At 41.2% G+C, this 27,600-nt stretch overlaps 1 protein-coding gene across 6 annotated transcripts in view; it reads right to left on the reverse strand.

The window, feature by feature from the left end:
• Positions 1–27,600, reverse strand: part of EIF2AK4 (eukaryotic translation initiation factor 2 alpha kinase 4) — a 98,268-nt gene that overhangs the window by 69,896 nt on the left and 772 nt on the right. For 4 of the 6 annotated variants that reach the window (XR_005986119.1, XR_005986118.1, XM_041744547.1 and 1 more), the window contains exons 2-6: positions 13,925–14,037; positions 9,789–9,891; positions 6,586–6,738; positions 4,572–4,652; positions 3,232–3,380 (exon numbers count right to left, since the gene is read on the reverse strand). Coding sequence is in view for 3 of the 6 variants with exons in the window: in XM_041744547.1 (XP_041600481.1) it covers positions 3,232–3,380; positions 4,572–4,652; positions 6,586–6,738; positions 9,789–9,891; positions 13,925–14,037 (599 nt within the window). In the remaining 3 variants the exon portion in view is untranslated. Of the gene's footprint in view, positions 1–1,099; positions 1,172–3,231; positions 3,381–4,571; positions 4,653–6,585; positions 6,739–9,788; positions 9,892–13,924; positions 14,038–27,600 lie in introns of those variants that run through there. The other 2 variants (XM_041744549.1, XM_041744550.1) reach the window with 2 other exon arrangements.

Here is a 27,600-nt window from a genome sequence, read left to right on the forward strand (position 1 = left end):
GGAAAAAAAGAAAAAAAATAGCTATCCCAATGCAAACAAATGGAATTTAGAAGCAGTAACAGTGGTCTCATCATCAAGGGTCTATTTGAGATTACAGAATGTTCATAGGGGGTTGCAATATTATTAGGAATATCACCCATGCAATCAGTTTTTCCAAGTAGCTGTGTTATTCAAAGATAAAGGATGTTGGGATCCCTGGGTGGCGCAGCGGTTTGGCGCCTGCCTTTGGCCCAGGGCGCGATCCTGGAGACCCGGGATCGAATCCCACGCCGGGCTCCCGGTGCATGGAGCCTGCTTCTCCCTCTGCCTATGTCTCTGCCTCTCTCTCTCTGTGACTATCATAAATAAATAAAAATTAAAAAAAAAAAGACCTGACTTAATTAAAAAAAATATTTGGCAGTTTGTTTAAAACATCCTTTATCTTTGAAAAAAATTTTTTTTAATTTTTATTTATTTATGATAGTCACAGAGAGATAGAGAGAGAGGCAGAGACACAGGCAGAGGGAGAAGCAGGCTCCACGCACCGGGAGCCCGACGTGGGATTCGATCCCGGGTCTCCAGGATCGCGCCCTGGGCCAAAGGCAGGTGCCAAACCTCTGCGCCACCCAGGGATCCCAAAACTGCCAAATATTATTAACTACATCTTCTAAGGGACAGAGAATTAGAGATAATTCAATTTTAGAAAACTAAATTAGGTGCCTAGGGGCTTGATGCCTGAAAACAAGAAAAGGTGAATTTTTTTTAAAGATTTTATTTATTTTAGAGAGAGAAAGAGAGAGAGTGCAAGCATGGGGAGAGCAGAAGGAGAGGGAGATGATCTCCAACAGACTCCACATTAAGTACAGGACCCAACATGAGGCTCAATCCCAAGAACCTGAGATCACTACCTGAGCCGAAACCAAGAGTTAGACGCTTAACCAACCGTGCCACCCAGGTGCCCCGAAAAGGTGGTTGTTTTTAAAAGCCAAGTAGCAAGAAGAGAGGTGGCAATCTGTCAAAGGGGGGACTTAAAAATTGGGCTCTCATCCAAAAGACTGTTCTGCCAACATGACTGATAGGGTAGTTGGTTGGACCAGGATATGAAAAAGGAGAATCTCACCTGAAACATGGAAGATATCCTCAATTTCCTCCTAATTCATCAAGATGCCACAGAAAACTAGCTCTTCATTCCTTAGTTTCAAACTCAGGGCAGTACTGAGGACAGAAAGTAAGAATTCTCGACACTGCTTAAGTTGAGGTGAACTAGTCTATGCCTCCAAGGAACCACGTAGAGAAACAGTGATCAATGGAGAATCACAAGTTTGGAAATATTTATCAAGGATTCACTCCTTTTGGGCAGCCCTGGTGGCTCAGTGGTTTAGCGCCACCTTCAGCCCAGGGCCTGATCCTGGAGACTTGGGATGGAGTCCCACGTCGGGCTCCCTGCATGGAGCCTGCTTCTCCCTCTGCCTGTGTCTCTGCCCCGCCCCCCTCTGTGTCTCTCATGAATAAATAAAATCTTTAAAAAAAGAAAAAAGAAAAGGATTCGCTCCTTTCCAACCCACGTCCTTTATATACTTCAGTGGTTCCCTAGCTTTTTTTTTTTTTTTTTTTTAATTTTTTTTTTTATTTATTTATGATAGTCACAGAGAGAGAGAGAGAGAGGCAGAGACACAGGCGGAGGGAGAAGCAGGCTCCATGCACCGGGAGCCTGATGTGGGATTCGATCCCGGGTCTCCAGGATCGCGCCCTGAGCCAAAGGCAGGCGCCAAACCGCTGCGCCACCCAGGGATCCCAGGTTCCCTAGCTTTTTAGGGAGAGTGCAGGGAATCCCATGTCTTATACCTTTCGGAATCTGTTCTCTATAAGGATGAACAGCCAGCAGTTACATTAACTGGTTTGAGGATCAGGAAAACAAGCTAGGGGACACTTGGGTGGCTCACTGATTGAGCGTCTGCCTTTGGCTCAGGGCATGATCCTGGAGTCCCAGGATCGAGACCCGCATCAGGCTTCCTGCATGGAGCCTGCTTCTCCCTCTGGCTATGTCTCTGCCTCTCTCTCTCTCTCTCTCTCTCTCTCTCTGTGTCTCTCATGAATAAATAAGTAAAATCTTAAAAAAATAAATAAGCTATAAAAAAAAAAAAAAAGGAAAACAAGCTAGGAGACGAGCTGATGTTGTTTGATGGTGGAAACAGGTAATCCATCCTAGACTCTAAGCTACACATTAGTAAGCTGCATAAAAGGTGGCTGCGAATCTGTGGGAAATGATTCTCTTCCATGAACTCCTTACAGAGACTTTTCTTCCCCCTTTGGCTTCTCCTAAAAAGTCCGAAGTACCCAGTTATGAGGTGTAACACCCCTGGAAAGAAGACAGGGATCGGGGAGGACTGTGTCTGTACTTCACAAAAGGCAATTTGACACTGAATTATATACTTGAAAATGTTTAGTTTTATGTTATTTGATTTTCTTTAAAAAGTCATTCCTTCAAGGGGGAAGAAGGACAACTTGAAAGACACAGAAAATGAAGTTCTTCCACAAAAGCAATGACTCATCCGAGAAAAGCTGGGCTAAAAGGCCTGGCCCTTGGGGCACCTGGCAGGTTCAGTTGGTGGAGCATGAAATTCTTGATCTTGGGGCTGTGAGCTAGGGCCCCACGGTGGATACAAAGATTGCTTAAAAATAAAATATTTAAAAAAGAAAAGAAAAGGCCAGGCCCTTGAGTATCAAGGCTTTAAGTTCTACTAGAATACTGACTGGTTTTCTGTTCTTTTGTTTTAAATAACAGAAACCTTTTGTTAAATAAAGCTTTACTGGTTTCTTATAACCCACAGAAAAAGAAAATCAGAGTTGTCCCGATTAAAGAGGCTGCAGACTGGGACGCCTGGGTGGTTCAGTGGTTGAGCATCTGCTTTCGGCTCTGGGTGTGATCCCGGATCTGCGATCGAGTCCCACATTGGGTTCCCTGTGAAGAGCCTGCTTCTCCCTCTGCCTAAGTCTTTGCCCCTCTCTCTGTGTCTCTCATGAATAAATAAAATCTTAAAAAAAAAAAACAAAACCAAAACTTAAAATTTAAAAAAAGGATACTCAGATTGAGTTAGAACAAATGAAAATCTTCTTTTACACTATTAAGATTTATAGCCTTTGAAAACGTTACCAAAAATATTACTTGAAAATTCCATCACATGTTGCTACAAGTTGTTTTATTTTTTCTACAATCTTCATCTTTCCTAATCAGAAATCCCACGGACTTACCTAGACCTTCCAGAGGAGTTGGTCCGATGTTTACCATTTCCTACAAAGTCAGGAGAGCCTCCATGTAGAATAGCAGATATTCTGTGTCCTCCTGGGTCTTTCCTAGAGTTTTGATCTTGGTTTGACAAACTAGCAATTTCCAAACGCTCCTAGAAAAAAGAAAAGTAAAATCGACTTTAGATACAAGTCATAAATAGGAGACAATCATGGTACATAGTCATTAGTTCAGTAGAGAGTGCAAATTTTATTTAAGCTGAATGCTTTCAAGTGTAATAATATTAAGTTGAACTTAACTTTTAAAAATTCAATGTCAAGAGTGTATTGGTTCAAGAACTGAAGACCAGGTTATAATATCACCAGAATGTGAATTTTCTAAGTGAAAATGCTTAGAATCTTACAAGATGGGTGAAAAGTTGAGAGAAGAGCAAGAGAGGGAGAAGACAAGGAAGAGGCATGCAAAGAGAGAATAAAGTGGCTGGTGGGCAGGTGGGATCAGAGGAAGACAGGGCTAATGGAAACAGTCCTATCACCTTACATTTATGTATGGCTCTGTACTTTCAGAAAGGGCAGGACATTTATCTGTGGGAATAACTACATGAGAAGGAAGGGAAGAGTCATCGGTCTCATGTTAAGGGATGAGGAAAATGAGTCACATTTAGTGTCACCTGTCAAGGTCAAAGAGCTGGCAGTAAAAACACCAAAGCTTTAAAGCCAGGTGCTGCTTACTTGGACATCACAATGTACACCCACCCATTACCCCTTAGAGTTAATGCCATAATTCTACAAAAGAGTATAATTTTCTCTAGAGTTCTCTAAACATGTGTAACTGTTATGTTGACCGTGTTGGACTCAAGAAAAATATAGGAAAAAGGACTTCATCCTTTTCTACCACTGCTTTTTTAATCTGCCTTGTTGGATCCTTCTTTTCCATTACTGAATACAATTTCCAGCGGATCTGTATGATTTCCATTCACTCTTCAGTTGAACAAATAGTTGTATTTTCCAAGTACATACTAAGAATTCCAGTCTGGGTTAATTATCAAAGCTTCGATCTTTGCTCTCCCTTGACTCATTTTTTTTTGATAAACTACTGTCATTCCATCAGCCCGCGTCATCTTCAAATAACAAAAAACTCTAAATCTTGCTTCCATTTTGGGCAATCTGGAATACACAATGAGTGATATTTGGGGGATTTTTTTTTTTTTTTTTTTTTTTAGTGCTTCATTTCCAGCTTTACTACTGATAGTAACACAGGAGAGGAAAACATTATCAATGGTAATAGAAACATTTTATGTTTCACAAAATGTAGACTATTTAGTGTGGTACAATTGATAGTATACCTGCTTAGCCATTTCTTTTCTTTTTCTCTCTTCTTTTATCTCTTCTTTCCTTCTTTGAATCTCATGAAGGATTTCACGTTGCTAAAATGAATGATAGTGCATCAAATACCATTCTCTGAAACCCAGACAACATATAAATTCCACAATCACAAAAACTCTTTTGCATTTCTTTTTAAGATTTTATTTAAAGGAGAGAGAGAAAGAGCACGAGCAGGGGGGAGGAGCAGAGGGAGAGAATGACAAATACACTCCATCGCAAGGGTATGACCTGAGCCAAAATCAAATGAGTGACCTGAGCCAAAATCAACAGTCAGACACCCAACTCACTGAGACACCCAGGCGTCCCCCCAAAACATCTTTTGCATTTCTATGATTCAAGCCCTCCTTCCTAAAAGGCCTGAATACACAGAACCTTATAACAAGCTGTCATTATGTCGGTTTCATCCATTCTTATACAACTGTTGCTTCCTTTTAGTAAGGTTTCAGGACTGTATGGGGAGGGGTGCTGACTCCCCTCTCTTCATGAGAAACATTCACTACAGCACCACCATAGGCCTCCCTGTTATCCCCACCTTGTTCTAGCCCCACCTCTTTAACATCTGCCTATCTATAGAGAACATGTACTAGTGTCTGCTCTCTGCTAGAGTGTGGGACCAACTTGGTGCAAGCAGGCTGAGCTGTCCCTGGTGCCTGGACCTGGGGTGGCAGTGGCTCAGGAACCATCCCTGCATGCCACGGACTTTTTGCTATTTTCTCTACTTTTCTCAACATTAAATTTTCTAATTTCCATCCATTTGACTCACGTAACTATTGCTCAAGTGGGACTGAATTTAGGTTGGGAAAAATAGTGTGTTGTTTTTTTTTTTAATGAGTCCCCTAAAATTCCAGGTTGTAGATATAAAAACCATTAAGAGACTCACCAAAAACTGCATTAGGAATAATACAAAATGAAAAAAATACTCAAAACTTGAAGGTAAACAGTATACCAAGATCTTGATAGCTAAATAGTCACTAATAAAAATGTGCCTTCCTAGAAACAATGAAAATATGGAACTTTAAACCCTACAGAATAACAAGGCTACACAATTAAATAGGAGATGAGGGGATCCCTGGGTGGCGCAGCGGTTTAGCTCCTGCCTTTGGGCCAGGGCGTGATCCTGGAGACCCGGGATCGAATCCCATGTCAGGCTCCCTGCATGGAGCCTGCTTCTCCCTCTGCCTGTGTCTCTGCCTCTCTCTCTCTCTCTATCATGAATAAATAAATAAAATCTTAAAAAAAAAAAAAAATAGGAGATGAGAAGTAACAAATGAATGGCAGCCACAAAGAGGTGATAACATGAGCACAAAATGAACAAAATGAAGGGGGAGAAAAAGCAGAACCAAGAGCAAGAACCTAAGAAAAGCATAGTAACAAAACCCTGGAAGTAACTGCAAGAACAGTAACATCTGGGACACCTGGGTGGCTCAGGGGTTGAGTGTCTGCCCTTGGCTCAGGGCGTGATCCTGGGGTCTCGGGATGAAGTCCCACATTGGGCTCCCTGCATAGAGCCTGCTTCTCCCTCTGCCTGTGTCTCTGCCTCTTTCTCTCTCTCTGTTCTTCATGAATAAATAAAATCTTTAAAATTAATTAATTAATTAAAAAAAAAGAGGGAAGAAAATAGCCTGTAAAGCTCAGTGAATTGTTGCACAGCTTTACAAGCTCAGAAAGACCACAAGAAGTTTGGTTAAATGAACTTTTTTCTTTTCTTTTCTTTAAAGATCAGGACTAGACTGAGGGTTCTAGAAGCAGCTAGATATTTGTTGGGGAGGAAACCACTTGTCACATTTCTGTTTCTCTTTGGGCTCCTCTCATACACATCTCCAGTTTTTTTTTTTTCTTTCACATCTCCAGTTCTTGAAGCAAATGCTGAGCAAAGCCTAAACAAAGATGAGTGTGTAGGCAGAGATGGGAGTAAACACTGACAGCAGCTCCCGGTCGTCTGGGCCCGGTTACCAGTAGTGACAAGGCTCTCACCTCCTGCTCTACCTTCTGCTTGGCCTCCAACAGCCTCCGCTGCTCCTCCTGAGCCCGCCTTTCCAGCATTTCCTCATGGAAAGACTTGGGAGGGGGCTTGTTATGCTCGCTGAGAAATGACTGCACATGGTCGGCCAGTTCAAATATCATCACCTTAACGCATAGAGAAAAATCAACCACAAACGGTCAAATAATGGGAAGATGGAACCCAAGCATGCAGGCAATCAGGGGCCCACTTAAAACGATGATGGTCACTTTGATATGACACGTTCTAAATTAGGTGTATGATGCAATCACAGCAGGAAAAAGCTTTTCCAGGCTCACCTTATTGTGCTATCAAGACAAATCACTATCTAGATAAATAAAAAGCTTCACTTTTCTTTTACAGTCCTATTCAACTTTATTGGCATTTTCTGTATAATAAATCTGATAAAAGTTTTCTGTACAAATAAATCTGATAAAATATTTAACAATGCATAAAAATAAAGTACTTTCCCAGCTAGAGAACCTGTCTACAGAACAAAAGCAGAAGGATCACTGCCAGCATGAGGGCTTTCATCCATCTATACAGCATGCTAAAAACATTCTTTGGGGTATGGAGGCAAATACTTAAAATGCCACATCATCTCCCTGCTAGTAACCGGCCAGTAGGAGGCTGATCAATACTAAGAAAGCATTCCATTTCCACTTAGGGAAGCATTCATGGATACTACCAGAAGAAAAAATATCCCCCTCTCAGACATTGTTTATATGAACATAGGAGCCACTTTCTCATACCTCCAGGAGTCATGAATCATATCTGGGCTGGTAAAATCATAAAACCAGGGTTTCTGGGACCCTGCACTGATTCACTGTCCCAACCCCAAAGAGGTCAAGAGTGTCAAGCTTTTTCTGCAGATGATGACCACCACTCTGACATTTCTTTTTCCTCAATTACAGTAGAGCAGTTTAAAAAGTCTTATTTCTTAAGGGACTTAAAAGAGGGTGATAACTAGTAATAAAAGTCACTGTACACAATATAAAGTTAGTTCACATGGTGTTCATTCACCTTTCTCTCAAGGAGTAAATGCCAGGACACCAGTTTTTATTGGGGGAAGTAATGTTTTTTTGTTTTTTTTTTTATTATAACAGAGGCTGTGGCATTCACTGGATATACTTCACTTTACAGTTGACAAATACTAATCTAGAGTCTAAGAGGCATATTCTTCTAAGAAAAGCTCTTTTAGGGACGCCTGGGTGGCTGACCCTGAGCTCCTGCCTTCAGCTCAGGACGTAATCCTGGAGCCCTGGGGTCGAGTCCCACATCGGGCTCCTTGCATGGAGCCTGTTTCTCCCTTTACCTGTGTCTCTGTCTCTCTCTCTGTGTCTTATGAATAAATAAATAAAGTGTTAAAAAAAAAAAAAAGAAACGAAAAGAAAAGAAAAGCTCTTTTAAGAAAAGCTGGGGAAAGTAGGCAGTTTCTATTGTATCAAAGAGAAACCACTTGTACACCAGAAAGGGGACAGGAGCCAAGCAGTGGAGAGTTTTTCTTTTGCCAATCAATTTAAATTACTAGCATTTTCTGAACAAAGACTAGATGAAAATAAGAACTACTGTCCAAACTGGCTCTCATTCCTCTCTCCCTATATGTCTATACAGCTGTTTGTCCTGCTCCTCTCAGTGCTCTACTCAAATGTGACTTCATCAGAAGCTTCTCCTGACCTATTTATTTATAACAGACATTCCACTATCACCTCACGATACATATCTGTATTAGCCAGCATTTTCCAAAGAAGCAGAACCAATAGGATTGGGGGTGTGTGTGTGTATGTGTGTGTGTACATGTGCACACAGGTGTGTACAGCAAGAGACTGATTTTAAGAAATTAACTTATGCAATTATTATATTATTATTAATTATTATAGAGGCTGAAAAGTCCAAAATCTGTGGGGTAGCAACAGGCAGGAGACCCAGCAGGTATGGTCTGACCTGCTTCCAGAAAAGCCAGTCTTTTTCAGTTAAAGCCCTCAAGCAATTGGATGAGGCCCATCCATATTACGGAGGGTAATTTACTTAACTCAAAGTCTACTGATTAAACCTCGGGCAGCCCTGGTGGCACAGCGGTTTAGCGCCGCCTGCAGCCTAGGGCGCGATCCTGGAGACCCTGGATCGAGTCCCACGTCAGGCTCTGCATGGAGTCTGCTTCTGCCTCTCTCTCTGTGTGTCTCTATGAATAAATAAATAATCTTTTAAATAAATAAAATGTTAACCTCAAAAAAATTTTTTAAATAATAAATGTTAACCTCATCTAAAAAATACCTTCAGAGAAACATCTAGAACAATGTTTGTCCAAATATCTGGGTACCGTGGTCTAGCGAGGTTGACACATAAAATCAACCATCACAACGCCTATTAGATCACAGCTGAAATAAAAAAGTGATAACACCAAACGCTGGCAAGGATGCGGAGAACCCGCATCACTCACATATTGCTGGTGGGAATGTAAGGTGGTACAGCCAATCTGGAAAACTTTGACAGCTGCTTACAAAATTGAAATGCAGCTTTCATATATCGACACTTGCACTCCTGGGCATTTAACCCAGAAAAAGGAAAAATTATGCTCACATAAAAACCTATAGATAAATGTTTACAACAACTTTTTTCTTCTTTTTTTTTTAAGAGAGAATGCGAGGGGAGTACCTGGGTGGCTCAGTGGTTGAGCATCTGCCTTCAGCTCAGGTCGTGATCCTGGAGTTCTGTGATCAAGTCCCACATCGGGCTCCCCACAGGGAAACTATTTCTCTCACTGCCAATGTCTCTGCCTTTCCCTCTGCATCTCTCATGAATAAATAAATAATCTTTAAAAAAAAAATCAGGTTTGGATGTCCAGTCCAAAGTGTGCCAACATACGGCCAGGTTCACCTGCTCTTTTTTTTTTTTTTTTTTAAGATTTTTATTTATTTAATGGACTCACATGGACTCTTCTCAGAAAAATTCTGAAGAACCAAGGTACCATCCATAGATACTCTACAATGCATCATTCATAAAAACTGTACATTAACAATGTTCTCCTTTGTACATATCAATAGGAAACAAACCATTCTAGTCAAAATTGGGTTTGAGCTGCCACAGAAAAGCCTCAAGCCTAACAAAAAGCAGAAAGGCAAACACTGGTGACTGGGATGAGATTTCTACTATCCTCTTACAGTTGAATGTATCTTACCTCTCCACAATGTTTTTTGGCCACTTTCTCTAGGTGGGATTTTAACAAATGAACACTTTCATTTGATAGACCTTTGGCATTCTTTAACTCTATTTCAGGGACTCTGGAAAAGAAAGAGAAAAAAAGAGTTACTCCAAAAAGTATGACCTCTTTGCATTAATATTTGCTAGATCCAAGCAATGAGCACAGGGATTTCATATAGGCCACTATGCCCCCAACAAAATCTTCCTTCATCTCAAAGGACTGCAACTGTATCCCAGCAACTCTGTGGACACAGTGCTGGATGTGGAAGTCACCTGTGGCCCGTAGGGGAGAATTACCAGACTTACTGGGCTGATCCCACCTTGCCCCACAACATCAATTAACCCAGCTCTTACAGTCCAAGTACCCTGGGCTTACTTGTGTGCTCCAGCATAAAGCAAGACAAGTACAACCAGGCCTGGTGAAGCCTCAGATGGGGCACCAGGGTAGCTCAGTCAGTAGAGCATGTGACTCGTCTTCTCAGGGTTGTGGGTTCCAACCCCATTCTGGGTGTAGAGATTACTTAAAAATAAAACCTTAGGGCACCTAGATGGCTCATTGGTTGAGCATCTGCCTTCGGCTCAGGTTGTGATCCCAGGGACCTAGGATGGAGTCCTACATCGGGCCCCCTGCATGGAGCCTGCTTCTCCCTCTGCCTGTGTCTCTGCCTTTCTCTCTGGGTCTCTCATGAATAAATAAATAAAATCTTAAAAAATAGGGATCCCTGGGTGGCGCAGCAGTTTGGCGCCTGCCTTTGGCCCAGGGCGCGATCCTGGAGACCCGGGATCGAATCCCACGTCGGGCTCCTGGTGTGTGGAGCCTGCTTCTCCCTCTGCCTATGTCTCTGCCATTCTCTCTCTGTGACTATCATAAAATAAAATTTAAAAAAATAAAATAAAATAAAATAAAATATTAAAGAAAAGAAAAACAATGAAGTCTCAGTGATCCATCAAGCATTCCTACCATGTGCCATGTCACATCACTCCTTCTGATGTCAATTGAGGTGGAAATGCTTGCTCATTTACTCATATCTGAATCTACCTGGGTGTGCTCTGCACACTCTTTGCTATTACAAAGATGCGGAGCACGCTCCTCTTCTCCCTGCCCAGCATGACAGACACTCAACACTCTATTCAAAGTACACAGCCACTCCTCAGGTTCCCCTTGATTCCCAACTAACAGATATCCAGTAACAATTCATCAAATAGGCTTCATTTAATTTTACCGAAGAGATGAGGACTCTACTTCCTACCAAGCATTTCTGAGTAACTGAGGGTATTTTTAACTTCAAAAAGGCTTCATGATTCTCATCTCTACATTCTCTCAATGCTTTGGTGTGGTAGATTGCTGCAATCATGATCTACTTGGATAAATGGAAATCTGACAGAAAGAAATTTATCTATATGAGAAAAATAACAGAAATGCCATATAGCCCTGAGTCTGTGTATGGTCCATCTAACCCAGGACTCTCAGAGGCATTAAGGACTATTTTGCAGAAAAAGAAAGTTTTCCTGTACCATGTCATCTCAAAGAATAAGAATGCTCCCCCAAGTCAAGCTTACGTAATTTATTTTTAATTTAGTAGTCATTATATAGCAAGATTAACAGAATGATGAAAAATCCACCTATAATAAATACTAATTAAACTAAAAACTGTCCAGCTTTCTCTATATGCCACTGTCACAAAATTTATAATTTTATACGCTGATATTATAATGTCTACTTTGTAGCTTTTTACAATAATTTCCATGTTTTTTTTTAATCATCCTATAATATTGTTATCAATTGGACACATCAAGGTTTATCAGAATGGTCCTCCAGCAAAGTGGTTTCCAACCAGGGATAACTGTGCCCCCAGGGGTTACCTGTCAACGTGGAGGGCAGAGAAACTCCACCCCTCTTACCACATTCCTTCCCTTCCCAGCTCTTTATTTGGCTGGTCCTTTATTTACCTTTATAGTAAGCTGGTAATTTTAAGTAAAGTGCTTCCTGAGTTCTAGAAGCTATTTTAACACATGATCAAACCTGAGGAGGGGGTTGCAGGAGCCCACATATTCTTGGCCAGGTGATCAAAAATACTGGTATGTACAACTGGCATTTGAAATTTTGTGGAAATGAGCCCTTAACCCACGAGATCTGCAGTAACTATGGCTAGTTTGTGTCAAAACTTGATTGAATTGCTAGACCTCCAGCTGTCAGGATAGATACCATCTATTTGGTGTCCGGGAAAAATAAAACCCAAAGAGGTGCTACCTTATTTTTCTTCCATAAATTTAATTACCCTTTAACCAATTCATTAATTAAATAGTCAATACCTACTACATCTATTCTAAGATTGTTAGAGGCAAAGGAGGGTCACTAAATTCAAGAAACTCATCTTAAGGGGCACCTGGATGGGTTAGTCAGTTAAGCGTCTGCCTTTGGCTCAGGTCATGATCCCAGAGTCCTGGGATCGAGCCCCCACATCTCATCGGGCTCCTTGTCCAGCGGAGAGTCTGATTCTCCCTCTGCCCTTCACCCAACTTGTGCTCTCTCTCAAATAAATATATATAATTTTTTTAATTAAAAAAAAAAAAAAGAAACTCATCTTGCCAATCTGTATTTTCATCTTCTTTATCAGCTGTTAGGATAACAAATTCCAGGGCAGCCCAGGTGGCTCAGCAGTTTAGCGCTGCCTTCAGCCCAGGGTGTGATCCTGGAGACCGGGGATCCAGTCCCAAGTCAGGCACCCAGCATAGAGCCTGCTTCTCCCTCTGCCTGTGTCCCTGCCTCTCTCTCTCTCTCTCTCTCTGTCTCATGAATAAATAAATAAATAATATTAAAAAAAAAAAAAAAAGGATAACAAATTCCATAGATTTCCCACCCACTCTATAAGGCACAGCTTTCTTTTATTTGCCACTTTTCTTTGCTGGTTCCCTGCACAATTAGCTCAAATGAATGACAAAGTATCATTCAAGCCCATCTACCTTTCCACGTGGAATGTCTGAGGAAAGATTACATGGGATATACATATACTTCAAAAAGACAATACTTGAAAAAAGAAAAAAAAAAAGACAATACTTGAGCAGTCCCGGTGGCTTAGAGGTTTAGCGCCACCATCAGCCGGGGGTGTGATCCTGGAGACTTGGGATCGAGTCCCACATCAGGCTCTTTGCATGGACCCTGCTTCTCCCTCTGCCTGTGTTCTCTGCCTCTCTCTCTCTCTTTGTGTGTGTATGTCTCTCATGAATAAATAAAATCTTAAAAATTAAAAAAAAAAAAGACAATACTTGACTACTGAATGCCAATGCTTTTGTTCTCCCAGTGGTTCTTATCCAGAGGCAGTACACTTTAAGGGGGAATGTGAAAATATGTGGGGTTTTATGGTTGTTTCAGATTGGAGAGCACTCCTAACATCACTGGCTAGGGCTAGGGATGCCACACACCATGCATCATGGGCCAGCCCTGCACAGTGGAGACCCATCAGCAGTGCCCCTGGTAATAGTGTAACTCAAATCTCCTTTTTCCTCTAGGAAATAAAACTCCCATTAGCACCAAAAAGCTACTTTGAGTCTTAATGCCAACCGTAGCTTAAAACTAAGTATACAAGGGCACCTGGGTGGCTCAGTCAATTAAGTCTTGATCTCAGTTCAGGTCTTGATCTCAGGGTTGTGAGATTGAGCCCCAAGTCAGGCTCTATACTGGGTGGGAAGTCTCCTTAAGGGTTCTCTCCTTCTGCCCCTCCCACCCCCTAGAAAAAAATAGTAAGACACAACTAAGAATACAAAGACTCTACTAGTCCTCATGCCTTTATCCTTTTCTTCTAAGACTGTTCCTCTTCCCAATTTAGGAGGAATTAAACATAAATTAGCACATTAGAGAACGCAAACAATTAGTCATGGAGTAAATATCAGTATCTGAAGTGACTATTTTATAACTATAAGCAGACTTAACATGAGACAGATTCATGAAAATGCCTACTGCTGATGTAGTTTCAATGAAATACAGATTATAGGAAATGAAATTTTAAGTGGAATGGAGGCAGGAAAGAGAAAATACCATTAATGTCAATCTGTTTCTATATTGTCAAAAGAGAGAAATGCTATCACATGGGAGGTATTTATAAATGTACTCACACATCTGGGTAGGTTGGTGGGCATTTAACCCTCAAATCCACTTGCACGTATACTTCTTCACCAGTTAGGCCCTGAGGGTACAGAACTAAGTTGATTTCAGGGGGCTCGTTGACCTAAAAGAATAGAAGAAAATCTTTTTCCTTTTCTTGGCTGAAGAGCCAATTATTAGTAATTAGTATAAAGAGCAGGGACTCCTGGGTGGCTCAGCAGTTGAGTGTCTGTCTGCCTTTGGCTCAAGGTGGGATCCTGGAGTCCCAGGATCAAGTCCCGCATTGGGCTTCCTGCAGGGAGCCTGCTTCTCCCTCTGCCTGTGTCTCTGCCTCTCTCTCTCTCTGTGTCTCTCATGAATAAATAAATAAATAAATTAATTAATTAATTAATTAAACTGCATCTTAGCTTGAATGTTCTACTTTTTAAATATTACGTGTAATTTCATTTTTATACAGGTATTTGGTCTTCTCCTAAAGCACAGTTTAAAAACAAAACCTGCACCACAGAGACTGCATTTTCTTTTTCAAAGTTATCTAAGGAGTAAAGCAACGCCTTCCACGGGCTTCTATTCATTCACACATTACAGAGTACAAATCACATGATTATGCATGGGTACCCTTCTAGAGGCTAGGAGCACAGGGGTCAATTTGGACAGACATGGGCCCAACAAGCCAATACGCATGAGAAGAAAAGTGAATATTCTCCATAATGAGTGCTGTAAAAAAAAAAAAAAATCAGGCAGAGTAATGGGATAGAGCATTGAGGGAGATTTTCAGACAGGTGGGTCAGGGGCCTTTTAAACAGGGGAAACTTCAGTTGAAATTTGAATGCTGAGACAATGACAAGTGAAAGCCTTAACATGGAAATCTAATGCCTCTTCTAAATATGGATATGCTCTCACTCAACTGCTTTTCACCAAACATCTAAATACCCCATTTATTGTTCTTCAATTTATCAAATATGCTTTTTCCAAAAGGGGCTTGAGGCAGTTTATATTATAATCTATATTATACATCATGAGAGAAGGGAGGCTGAGAGAAGAGGTATTTACTCTCATGATCCAGGCATTTTACCAGCTCTGCAAAGGTGGGTACTGTGGCTATTTTACAGATGAAGTAGCTCAAGCTCAGAAAGTTTCAGTTTCCGGGCATCTGGGTGGCTCAGTCAGTTAAGTGTCTGCCTTCGGTTCTGGTCATGATCCCAGAGTCCTGGGAACATCGGGCTCCCTGCTTAGCGTGGAGCCTGCTTCTCCCTCTCCCTCTGCCTCTGCCCCTCCCCCTGCTTGTGCGCTCTCTCTCTCTCAAATAAATATAATCTTAAAAAAAAAAGTTTCAGTTTCTTGCCCACAGATCCAACTTTGACTCCCAAACCTGTGTTTTCCTCATCAGCCACTCCATTGTTCGTGCCCATCCTGAGCTGCTGTGACTGAGCCTTGACTTTGGTCTTAGAACATCCAGGTAGCCAAAAGGGAAATGTGACACTATTTTACATTTCACATAAAAGGAAAAGACAAAAATTTTCAGGTTGTGATCCTGGGGTCCTGGGATTGAGTCCCACATCAGGCTCCCCACAGGAAGCCTGCTTCTCCCTCTGCCTGTGTCTGCCGTTCTCTCTGTGTCTCTCATGAATAAGTAAATAAATCTTTAAAAAATAAAACTTTTTTAGTGGCAAAAAAAAAAATACTGAGCAATACTAAATTCTAACAGGTATTTACAACACACAGTACCCTGAATTATACAAAAAACAAAATTCTCATCAACAATGTATATAAAAGACATCAGCTCAGTCTTCAAGTGGCTTTACCCTAATGCTTGCTCAAAGCAGCGTGGTAAGGCCCCAGGAAAGCACAATTCTGTGCACGTGGTTAAATGTCCCATGAGCAAGAGGCCTTCCACACACTCATTCACGCTTATGCCTCATACCCACAGTGACGGCCCAGGGCTGTCAGGAACTGTGAGCACAGTGAAGTGAGAAAATAGACGTGGTTCCAGCTGCCATGGAACTTCCAGTCCAAACAATAAACACATAAGTTTGAGTTCAAAAAGTGCTACTGAGTGCGCCTGAGTGGCTTGGTCAGTTGAGTGGCTCATGTCATGACCCCAGGGTCCCGGGTTGGTCCTGGGATCGAGCCCCGCGTCAGTCTTCTTGCTGGGCAGGGAGCCTGCTTTTCCCTCTCCCTCCGCCTGCCACTCCCCCTGTTGTGTGTCCTCTGTCTCTCTCTGTCAAATAAATAAATAGAATCAAAAGAAAGAAAGAAAAGAAAGAAAGAAAGAAAGAAAGAAAGAAAGAAAGAAAGAAAGAAAGAGAAAGAGAGAGTGCTACTAAAGACATGACGGCCTCAAAGGGTAATGGAACTGGCCGCCGCAAAATATGCCAAATTATTCTGCCTTTCATTTTCTCACTTGATTGCCCACCAGTGAAAACTTTTTTTCACAACAACCAATGATGGGGCACCTGGGTGGCTCAGTGGATTGAGTGACCAATTCTTGATTTCAGCTCAGGTCATGATCTCAGGGTCCTGGGATACAGCCCTGCAGAGAATATACTTGAGAAATTTCTCTGCCTCTTTCTGCTCCTCCCCATGTACACAGGCGTTCATGCTCTTTCTCTCTCTCTCTAATAAATAAATCTTAAAAGAAAAAAAAACAAACAAACACAATGAGAATACTGTTCTAAATCCACAATGAGGGGCGCCTGGGTGGCCCAGTGGCTGAGTGTCTGCCTTCAGCCCAGGGAGTGATCCCAGGGTCCCAAGATCAAGTCCCACATCGGGTTCCCATCCAGGAGCCTACCTCTCCCTCTGCCTGTGTCTCTGTCTCTCATGAATAAATAAAACTTAAAGAAAAATCCACAATGACTGAGAGTTTAAAAGAGGCAAAAGGAAGAAGGTAACAAAATAAGGAGAAATGCCATACGGATAGTAAAATCCTAAAGACCAGATAAGCCCAATGTGAAAAAGATTAAGTCAAAATGTTACAATGCAAGCACACCACCCAGGAATTAATAGCAGATCTTTTGTTTTTGAAGCAACAAAGTTAAAGCAGTCCTCTATAGCTGCAAGGAGCAAGAATTATGTAAATGTAAGTAGACCTAAAATTATCAGCAAGCCATGTAAGTAGAAGCCACGAATATAAACCAAAGCATAGGTCTTTCCTGGGCCCAGGATGGAAATGAACTTGTAACAGATAACATACACCACACGAAATGAGTTATCCCTGCAGTGGCAAGACAGCAAATCTGGTTTAACATTCCCTTTTGGGGATCCCTGGGTGGCGCAGCGGTTTAGCGCCTGCCTTTGGCCCAGGGCGTGATCCTGGAGACCCGGGATCGAGTCCCACATCGGGCTCCCGGTGCATGGAGCCTGCTTCTCCCTCTACCTGTGTCTCTGCCTCTCTCTCTCTCTCTCTGTGTGTGACTATCATAAATTTAAAAAAAAAAAAAATTGAAAAAAAAAAAACATTCCCTTTTGTCCTTATGTGGGAAGTGCAAAGCGCATCTGAACATAAGCAGCTCTCACGGGAAATGGTACAGAAAGCCCCTCACTCTATGTCCAGAGTCATGGGAACAGGAAGCAAGCTTCAGAAAAAAGAGGCCTATTGGAGGATTACACATTTTGAATATATTCTTTACTAAAGAGAATGCTTAATAAAACACGATGAATCCAGTTAAGGATTGCTGACAAGCCTCAGGGAAGGAGGCCTCTAGGCCAGTCTGGAGACCAAGAGGGGGAACGTCAGTATGCAGAACACTGGAGTCTAAAGAAGTAGTAAGCAGCCTGCAACCACTCCTGGGCTGGACCAGCCATGTAACACCGTGCAGGTCTAGCGTTCCAGTTATTTCCACAACATATCAACACTAGCAGAGCAGAAGTGACAATAGTAACAAGCCCAGGTCATGTCCTCCATGCCACCTTCGAGGAAAGGAGTTTTGAAGCAAAGTGAAGAGATTCCTGGATGCATAAAGGTTTCAGCTTTAAGAGATGCATAAGCCCAGTGATGGTAACTTGGATCAAGGAACAAAGCCAAGGCCGCTGAGGAATGACAAGAACCTAAGAACTGGGCAGCCCCGGTGGCGCAGCGGTTTGGCGCCGCCTGCAGCCCGGGGTGTGATCCTGGAGATCCGGGATCGAGTCCCACATCGGGCTCCCTGCATGGAGCCTGCCTGTGTCTCTGCCTCTCTCTCTCTGTCTCTCTCTGTTGCTCATGAAAAAATAAATAAAATCTTTAAAAAAAAAAAAAAAGAAGAAGAAGAACCTAACAACTTGTCTGGATCTGAGTATGAAGTGAAAGTAACTCAAAGAACAGCACTCTGAAGAACTAGGTGCCTGCTACTTTCAAGGCCTTTATTTTTGGCTGACAATTTAACTGGACCAGAATGATATTCTTCTCCATAGTGTATAAACTTCAGGATATTTCTCAGCAGACTATTAATTATTCCCCCAATATCCATTCTCCCCTTACTTCTTGGCAACAGAACCCCTGATTTTTTAGCTGGATATAATTCCTTTGCAGGTGACTGTGGCCAGTGGTTTAATTCCTGGCTAATAAGATTAAAGTACTAGGAGCACCTGGGTGACACAGTCGATTGAGCATCTGACTCTTGATTTCAGCTTAGATCATGATCTCGGGGTCATAGGATGGAGCCCTGCGTCAGGCTCCATGCCCAGCATGGATGGAGTCTGATTGTCCCTCTCCCTACCCCCTGCTTACTCTTACAAGCACACACACTCTCTCTCTCATAAATGAATAAAAAAGATGAAAGAACTAACACAACTTCTTCATCCCTTTCTCCTTCCTGTTGCCTGGAATGCAGATATAAAGTTGGAGTTCAGGTACCATAAAGGGCACACTGAGGATGGTGGAAGAGCAATATAGCAGAAGCCCCAGACCCCAGACTTTTGCATGCAGAAAAAAATGAACTCTGTTGTCTTTTTTTTTTTCAATTGTTCTATGGGTTTCTTTTATTTTCTTAATTTATTTAAAGATTTTATTTATTTATTCATGAGAGACACAGAGAGAGAGGCAGAGACACAGGCAGAAGGAGAAGCAGGCTCCATGCACAGAGCCCGATGTGGGACTCGATCCCAATTCCTGGGATCACACCCTGAGCCGAAGGCAGATGCTCAACCACTGAGCCACCCCAGGCTCTCCTGTTGTTAAGTCTCCTATAATATGTAGCCAAACTTAATACTAACTTAATACAAACTTAATATAGGCACACTGGGGAAAAAAAAGAACACTCAAGAAATAGTGACTTTAGGGATAAGAGTAGAATATTTGCCAGGCTTTCCTTGAGCAAACTGAGGGGCTTCTCAACAAGAGGCTTTTATGGAAGCCATGTGTAGGATATCATGCATTAGTTCACATTAGGGCACTCACGGAACCCTGACGTTGAACAGGACCTGACTCAAAATGATGTCAACAGGTAGGATGTGCTGGGGAGTGGAGTGGGTAGGGCCTCCTTCATGTGTTCAGAAGATAAATGGTCATTAGAACAGTATTGATAAAATTCTCTGACTTAATCTGTAAAAGGAAATAATGAGTTCCTAGAATATCTATCTACAGGCAAGTACATACAAAGTAGGGCATAACCAAGACATTTTGAGATCACTAAAGGAGACGAAAACACAATGCAGAGTGTATCAGATACAAAATACACAAACTACAAAATATACATTAAAAAATATTTTTTGAAGTCTGAAATGCAAGCGATATGAAAGCAGCATAAAAAGAATGGCAAGGAGGGACGCTTGGTGGCTCAGTGGTTGAGTGTCTGCCTTTGGCTCAGGTTGTGATCCTGGGGTCCTAGGATCAAATCCCACATCAGGCTCCCCACAGGGAGCCTGCTTCTCCTTCTGCCTGTGTCTCTGACTCCCTCTCTGTGTCTCTCTAAAAAAAATAAATAAATAAAATAAAATAATAAAATAAAATAAAATAAAATAAAATAAAATAAAATAAAATAAAATAGAATGATGAGGGTCATAGATCACTACAATAAGATATGAACTATATGTACTTCTTGGGATCATGAAGCTGGATACTCTCTTGGACTGTTATAAAATAGCCAAACTCCTCCTCAAACATAACACAAAAGAGAAAAGGTGATGTAAACTCAATTTTAAAAAGTAAGAGAGGTAATGCTCATTTGGACTCATTGAAACAACACAAACATTCGCTGAATCTTCAAGAAACAAAACCCAAGAATCTTAAAATACCCCAAAGGATTGGAAGGCTGACCTTGTGGACCTCTTCCCAGCACAATGCACACCTCCCAGGGAAGACCCCAGCAGCTGTCAGATATCCCTACTGGTCAGTCTGAAGCTGCTTTTCTCTGGACACTTCATAATACTCAGGCCCAATGAAATAAACTGGTTGAAGAATGTGTCTCACTGTTAAAAGTACTAGAGTAAAAAATAAAGACTCTTAAAAATTGAGAATTTTGGGGGGGCTTGGGTGGCTCAGTGGTTGAGCAGTCTGCCTTCAGCTCAGGTCATGGTCCCAGGGTCCTGGGATCAAGTCCTGTATCAGGCTCTCCGAGGGGAGACTGCTTCTCCCTCTGCCTATGTCTCTGCCACTTTTTCTGTCTTTCATGAATAAATAAAATCTTTAAAAAAAAAATTTGAAAATTTCGTTAGTGATGCCATAAAGTAGCAAACCTTTTGGTTTCAAAGCTGAAGCATGAGGGTTAATGGCAGTCCATGATTAAATTTCACTGGATTACAAAATAAGCAGCAGATGAGAACAAGGTTTGGGAAATTAATTAAAACTATTAACAGTTTTCTGTTGCACAACAACATAAAAGTGCTTAACACTATAAACTGTATACTGAGGAATGGTTAAGATGATAAATTTAGTGCTACGTTTTTATTACAATTATATATATAAAAAGTTAATATGATTCAAACCACTTTCAGGTGTTTGGCCTAGAACTGTTACCTAGGATTCTGTTAATATTTTCCTCCTTAAATTGTGATGGCCAGACTTGACTCAATGCAGCCTCTTTCTCACAGGCTTTAGATCTCATATTCTGTAAAGTGAAAAGAAATTAGTCTGTGGGAAAACAGAACAAATCTAGAAATAAAGTAACATGTCAAGCAAGATAATCAGGGTAAGTTTCTGGTTTTAAGTCTGTAAAGATGTCAAAAATAAAAAAGATGATAGTAAAAGCTCAGAAAAAGGAAATTAGGTAATGTTCTTCTATATTTTATGTGTTTTTAAAATTTGATTTATTTAAACCTAAAAACAACAACAACAACAACAAAAAACTGTCCACCCATCCTTCCCTCCTTCCTCTAAGCAAACACCAATCTGTTCTCTGTATCTGTGAGCTTGGCTTATTTTTTTAAATTTTTTAATATTTTTAAGTTTTCCATGTAAGAGAAATTATACATTATTTGTCTTTTCTGATTTTATGTTAAATGCCTTAATCACTGAGGAAGCCTAAGTGGCTCAATCAGTTGAGTGTCTGCCCTCAGCTCAGGCATGATTCCAGGGTCCTGGGATAGAGCTCCACATCGGGCTCCCCACTCAGTAGTAAGTCTGCTTCTCCCTCTCCCTCTGCCCCTGCCCCTGGCTTGTGCTATCAAATAAATAAAATCTTTAAAAAAGGGGATACCTGGGTGGCTCAGCGGTTTGGCGCCTGCCTTCAGCCCAGGGCGTGATCCTGAAGACCCAGGATCAAGTCCCACATCCCTGCATGGAGCCTGCTTCTCCCTCTGCCTGTCTCTGCCTCTCTCTCTCTCTCTCTGTGTCTCTCATGAATAAATAAATAAAATCCTTAAAAAAAAAAAGCTTTAGTCACTGATTTCCCCCATATTTCCTTTTCTAAAAATGAGTATTTTCTGTACTGACTTTTTAAAAAAATCACCAAGTTCATTCATCTTAAGTATTTGCCTGTCAGGTTGGAGAGAATTTTTAAGCAATGTTAGAATTTAATAACCTAAAGCTCTACTTTAAACATACATGAAAACAGATTAAAGGCCTAAATGTAACACGTGAAACCATAAAACCCTTGGAAGAAAAACAGACAGTAATTGCTTTGACATCAGCCTTAGCAACATTTTTCTAGGTATGTCTCCTCAGTCAAGGGAAACAAAAACGACGAGTGCCTGGGTGGCTCTATCAATTAAGTGTCTGCCTTCAGCCTGGGTCATGATCTTGGGGTCCTCGGATTAAGCCCTGCATCGGGATCCCTGCTCAGCAGGGAGTCTCCTCCCTGCCCCTCTGCCTGCTGCTCTCCCTGCTTGTACATGCTCTTTCTGTCAAATATATAAAATCTTTTAAAAAGATTTTATTTATTTATTCATGAGACACACACACACACAGAGACACACACACAGGCAAAGTGAGAAGCAGGATCCATGCAGGGAGCCCAATGCAGGACTCGATCCCAGATCCCAGGATCACACCCTGAGCCAAAGGCAGACGCTCAACTGCTGAGCCACCCAGGCATCTCAAAATGAAATCTTTAAAAAAAAAAAAAAAAGGCAAAAATAAACTATTGGGATTATATCAAAATACAAAGCTTTGGCACAGGGACACCTGCTTGGCTCAGTCGGTGGAGCTGGAGCATGCAACTCTTGATTTTGGGGGTTTTGAGTTCGAGCCCCACGCTGGGTAGAGATCACTTAACAAAATAAAATCTTTAAAAAAAGCTTTTGCACAGTGAAAAATGAAACAGAACAAAAAGATAATCTACTGACTGGGAGAAGATATTTACTAGTGACATATCCAACAGGAATAATATCTGAAATATAGGGATCCCTGGGTGGCACAGCAGTTTGGTGCCTGCCTTTGGCCCAGGGCGCGATCCTGGAGACCCGGGATCGAATCCCACGTCGGGCTCCCGGTGCATGGAGCCTGCTTCTCCCTCTGCCTGTGTCTCTGCCTCTCTCTCTCTCTCTCTCTCTCTGTGACTATCATAAATAAATAAAAAATTAAAAAAAATAAAAAATAAAAAAATATCTGAAATATATAAAGAACTTATACAACTCAACACCAAAAAAACCTACAAATAATCCAATTAAAAATGGGCAGAGAACCTGTAGACATTTTCCCAAAGACATATAAAAGGATAGGGTGCCTGAGTGGATCAGTTGGTTAAGCATCCAACTCTTGATCTCAGCTCAGGTCTTGGTCTCAGGGTTGTGAGTCCAAGCCCCAAACGTAGCCCAAGCCCACTTAAAAAGAAAAAGAAAAATGGCCAACAGACACATGAAAAGGTGCTCAACATCACTAATCATTGGGGAAATGCAAATCAAAAACACAAGTTATCACCCCATACCTGTAAGAATGTCTAAAATAAAAATGGTGAGCGATAACAACTGTTGGCAAGAATGTGGCAAAAAGGAAACGCTTTCTTTTTTAAAGATTTTATTTATTTATTTATTTATTTACTTACTTACTTACTTACTTATTTAACACAGAGAGAAAAAGAAAGAATATGAGGGGGGGATCAGCAAGAAGAGAGGGCAGGCTCCTTGCTGAGCCGGGCACCTGATGCAGGACTCAATCCCAAGACCCTGGGACCATGACCCCTGCCAAAGGCAGATGCTCAACCAACTGAGTCACCCACGTGCCCCCAAAAGGAAACTCTTGTGCACTGTTGGTGGGAATGCAAACTGGTGCAGCCACTATAGAAAACAGGATTGTAAAAAAAAAAAAAAAAAAGAAAAAAGAAAACAGGATTGTTTGAAGTTCCTCAAAAAACAAAAAATAGAAATGCCATATGATCCAGTAATTTCACTACAGGGTATTTGCCCAAGGAAAATGAAAACACTAATTTGAAAAGATATATGCACCCCTATGTTTATTGCAGCATTATTTACAGTAGCCAAAATATGAAAGCAGCCCAAGTGTCCATCCATAGATGAATGGATAAAAAAGTAATATATATGTACAATGGAATATTACTCAGACACAAAAAAAGAATGAGATCTTGACATCTGTGACAACATGGATGACCTAGAGGGTATTATGCTAAGTGAAATAAGTGTACAAAGACAAAAACCATATGATTTGACTTATATATGAAATCTAAAAAACAAAGAACACAATAAACAAAAAGCAGTAAGAGACTAATAAATACAGAGAATAAACTGATGGTTGGCAGAGTGGAGGGAAGGGGGGATTGACAGACTGAGTGAAAGGAGGTAGGAGTACAGGCTTCCAGCTATGGAAGAAATACAGGAATAAAAGAGGATCAAAAGTACAGCATTAGGGGGTGCCTGAGTGGCTCAGTCGGTTAAGCTTCCTGACTCTTGACCTCAGCTCAGGTCTTGATCTCAGGGTCGTGGGTTCAAGCCCCAGGTCGAGCTCCATGCTGGGCATGGAGGCTACTTAAAAAAAAAAAAAAAAGTACAGCTTAGGAAATATAGTCAATGGTATTATAATAGTTATATGGTAACAGATGGTAGCTACACTTGTGGTGAGCATGGTATAATGCACAGAAGTAGAGAATCAGGTTGTACACTTGAAACTAATGTAACTGTGTGTCAATTATACTTCAATAAAAAAAATAAATGAACACACATGAAAATACACTGAATCCAGGGATCCCTGGGTGGCGCAGCGGTTTGGCGCCTGCCTTTGGCCCAGGGCGCGATCCTGGAGACCCGGGATCGAATCCCACGTCGGGCTCCCGGTGCACGGAGCCTGCTTCTCCCTCTGCTTGTGTGTCTGCCTCTCTCTCTCTCTCTGTGACTATCATAAACAAATAAATAAATAAATAAATAAATAAATAAATAAATAATAAAAATACACTGAATCTGAATTCTCTCCAAATTAAATATATGTAACGTTATTCAACTAAGAATGCCACTATAAGTTTTTGAACCAGGCAAGTTGATTCTAAAGTTCATATGGAAAAACTAAGAGTAAAACCAGTCAGGAAAATGCTGTCAGTAAATGGTGACCACAATGAGTATCAAATAATGCTTGTTATAAATCTATCGTTACTAAAGCAATGTGGTGGTAGTGTTTAAATAGATTAATGCAATAGAATAAAGAGTCAAAAAAAAAAAAAAAAAAGAGTCAACAACAGATCCAAATACACCTGGGGATTATTTCATGCAAAGAAAAATCTTGAGCGCTTTTCACCAGGCACGGGACATGTAGGTATGAACAAATACATGGACCTTGTCCTTATGAAGCTAGCACAGTGTCATATGATGTAAAGGTGTGTTTCAAATTAGTAGGGGGGAAAACTGAAAAAACTTATTTGTGTTAGTCTAACTGACAAACTGAGGGTGGAAGGCAGCCTAGATGTAAACTTAGATGGAACTTTCACTAAAAAGCTATTTCTGGGGACGCCTGGCTGGCTCTGCAGTTGAGCATCTGTCTTCAGCTCAGGGGGTGATCCCAGGGTGCTGGGATCGAGTCCCACATCAGGCTCCCTAGCCTGCTTCTCCCTCTGCCTTTGTCTCTGTCTCTGTCACTCATGAATAAATAAATAAAATATTTTTAAAAATTTAAAAAGCTATTTCTGTATTTATTTGATGAAGACTTGAAAACAAAGTCATGAAGAATTAAAAGAAAACTTCGAAGACTTCATTTTTTTAGTACACTGGAGTAGGAAAATCGTATCTAGAAAAAATAAGGGGGGGACTATAAAGCAAAAAAAAACAGTCATTTAACTATCTTAAAAGTTTTTTGTAATTGCATAAATTACAAAAAATTATTTATTTATGTATTCATGAGATTTATTCATGAGAAATAAATATTTATTTATTCATGAGAGAGAGGCAGAGACATAGGCAAAGGGAGAAGCAGGGTTGCTGCGAGGAGCCTGATGCAGGACTCATCCCAGGACCCCAGGATCATGACCTGAGCCAAAGGCAAATGCTCAAACACTGAGCCACCCAGGCACCCTGGGGAACAAGTGTTACATCCATCTACTGGCAAAGATGAAAAAGCCTGCCATTTACAATGTTGGTGAAGATGTAGAAAAACAAGGGTTCTCATACACTATGTGGGCCCAGAGACAGAAGCAGTCTGGGCCCCTTTTGGGAGGGAACTTTGCAATAGGTATCAAATTATACATTAACAGACCTTTTGCAGAAACAGAAAATAAGCCAAGCTAATTAATAATACATGTATAACTCCAGAGTAAACTAACTTTTAACTCAGGGGTGTCCAAACTTTTTTAGTATGTAAAATAATTTATTAGCATTCACACCCAAAACATTTAGATATTTATAAATGATATTATACAGGCAAGCAAACTGAAACCTACGTTTTAACACATCCCCAAAAAGAAGTCAAAGTAGCCTGAAGTTTATTCAGGTCAATAAATTCTGGCCTGAATTTATCAGCAAATTTGGCCTGACCGGACAGGAGGCTATTCATAGCCTTTATTATTACAGTCAGTGTGAATATTTGGACATTCATATTTCATTGTGATTAATTCTGGATGCTGCCTCCATCACCCCCACACCAAGTGAGGTATTAGGTAAGGTATGGCTATGTACACATGGACGTGAACACGAACACTTCTGAATTTTGAAATCCAACAGGTCTCTAGGGTTTTGAATAAAGGACTGTGGACTTGCATAACCTTTCCCTGAAGACAGGCACACAGGTGATAATAAGTACTTGTTGAACAACCGCACTCGGATTCATTCTTCGTGGCCAGCAATTAGCTGCCTGTGAAGCCTATGAAAGTGTTGAGGCTACTCCCGCGTGCTGGGAGCCACAGACAGCTATTTGAATTCTTCTGCCCGTTTTTTATAGTTTTTGTTAATCTTCTATCTTTGTTGAGAAAGGTCACCAACTGTAAATTCTGGGATTAGTGATAATCCTACCCACCGCAGCTCCTTCTTCCTTTCTGTGGCCTTAGAAGAGCTAAGCACGTATAAAGTCAATAAAAGTGGCTCTGAAGGAGGTCTTTACAGACTTTGCCTTGAGTCCATGGGTACACTTTGTGGCTCCCGTTTTGGCTGCTTAAAGGGCCTACTTCCTGGTTCTCACTGTTCAGAAAGATAGAAGTTTTCAGATCACCAGAAAGACATATTATTGTAGTATAATAAGCTCTAGAAAAGTAAGCTCCCTGAGGGCAAGAGGTTTGCTCTGTTTTGCCCTGGGCTGAAGCCTAGAACAATAAATATTTAACGAAGGAAGAAGTACTTTGAGGGAGAACTTTTACCTCTGACAGCTGCAGAAGATCCTTATCTGTTAAGGAAATCCTGGATATAGGCAGATGGTTTCTTTTGTTGTTGTTGTTTTTTTTTTTTTTTTTTTTTTTTTAGATTTTATTTATTCATGAGAGACACAGAGAGAGGCAGAGACACAGGTAGAGGGAGAAACAGGCTCCATGCAAGGAGCCCGGTATGGGACTCGATCCCCGATCCCATGATCACGCCCGGAGCCAAAGGCAGACGCTCAACCGCTGAGCCACCCAGGGGTCCCAAGGCAGATATTTTTAAATGTGGGAATGATAGGCAGATGAAGGAAGATACTACCTTCTAATGATATTATTCAGAGATAATTAGTAAGGATGAGGGAGAAACCACCAGTGTCAGCAACTTATGAGCCTTTACTCCCAGACAAAAGGGAAAGTAATATTTTAAAACAAATGTCACTTAAAAGGTCTAAACTCAGAGCACTCCTCCATCATGGCTAAAATGAATGTATTCTACACCCTGTAAGTGCCTTAAAGTTCCTCCATGCCTGAAAACAGTGAGGACGCCC

Source organism: Vulpes lagopus, chromosome 2 (genome assembly GCF_018345385.1).
Source record: "Vulpes lagopus strain Blue_001 chromosome 2, ASM1834538v1, whole genome shotgun sequence".
Taxonomy (NCBI): Eukaryota; Metazoa; Chordata; class Mammalia; order Carnivora; family Canidae; genus Vulpes; species Vulpes lagopus.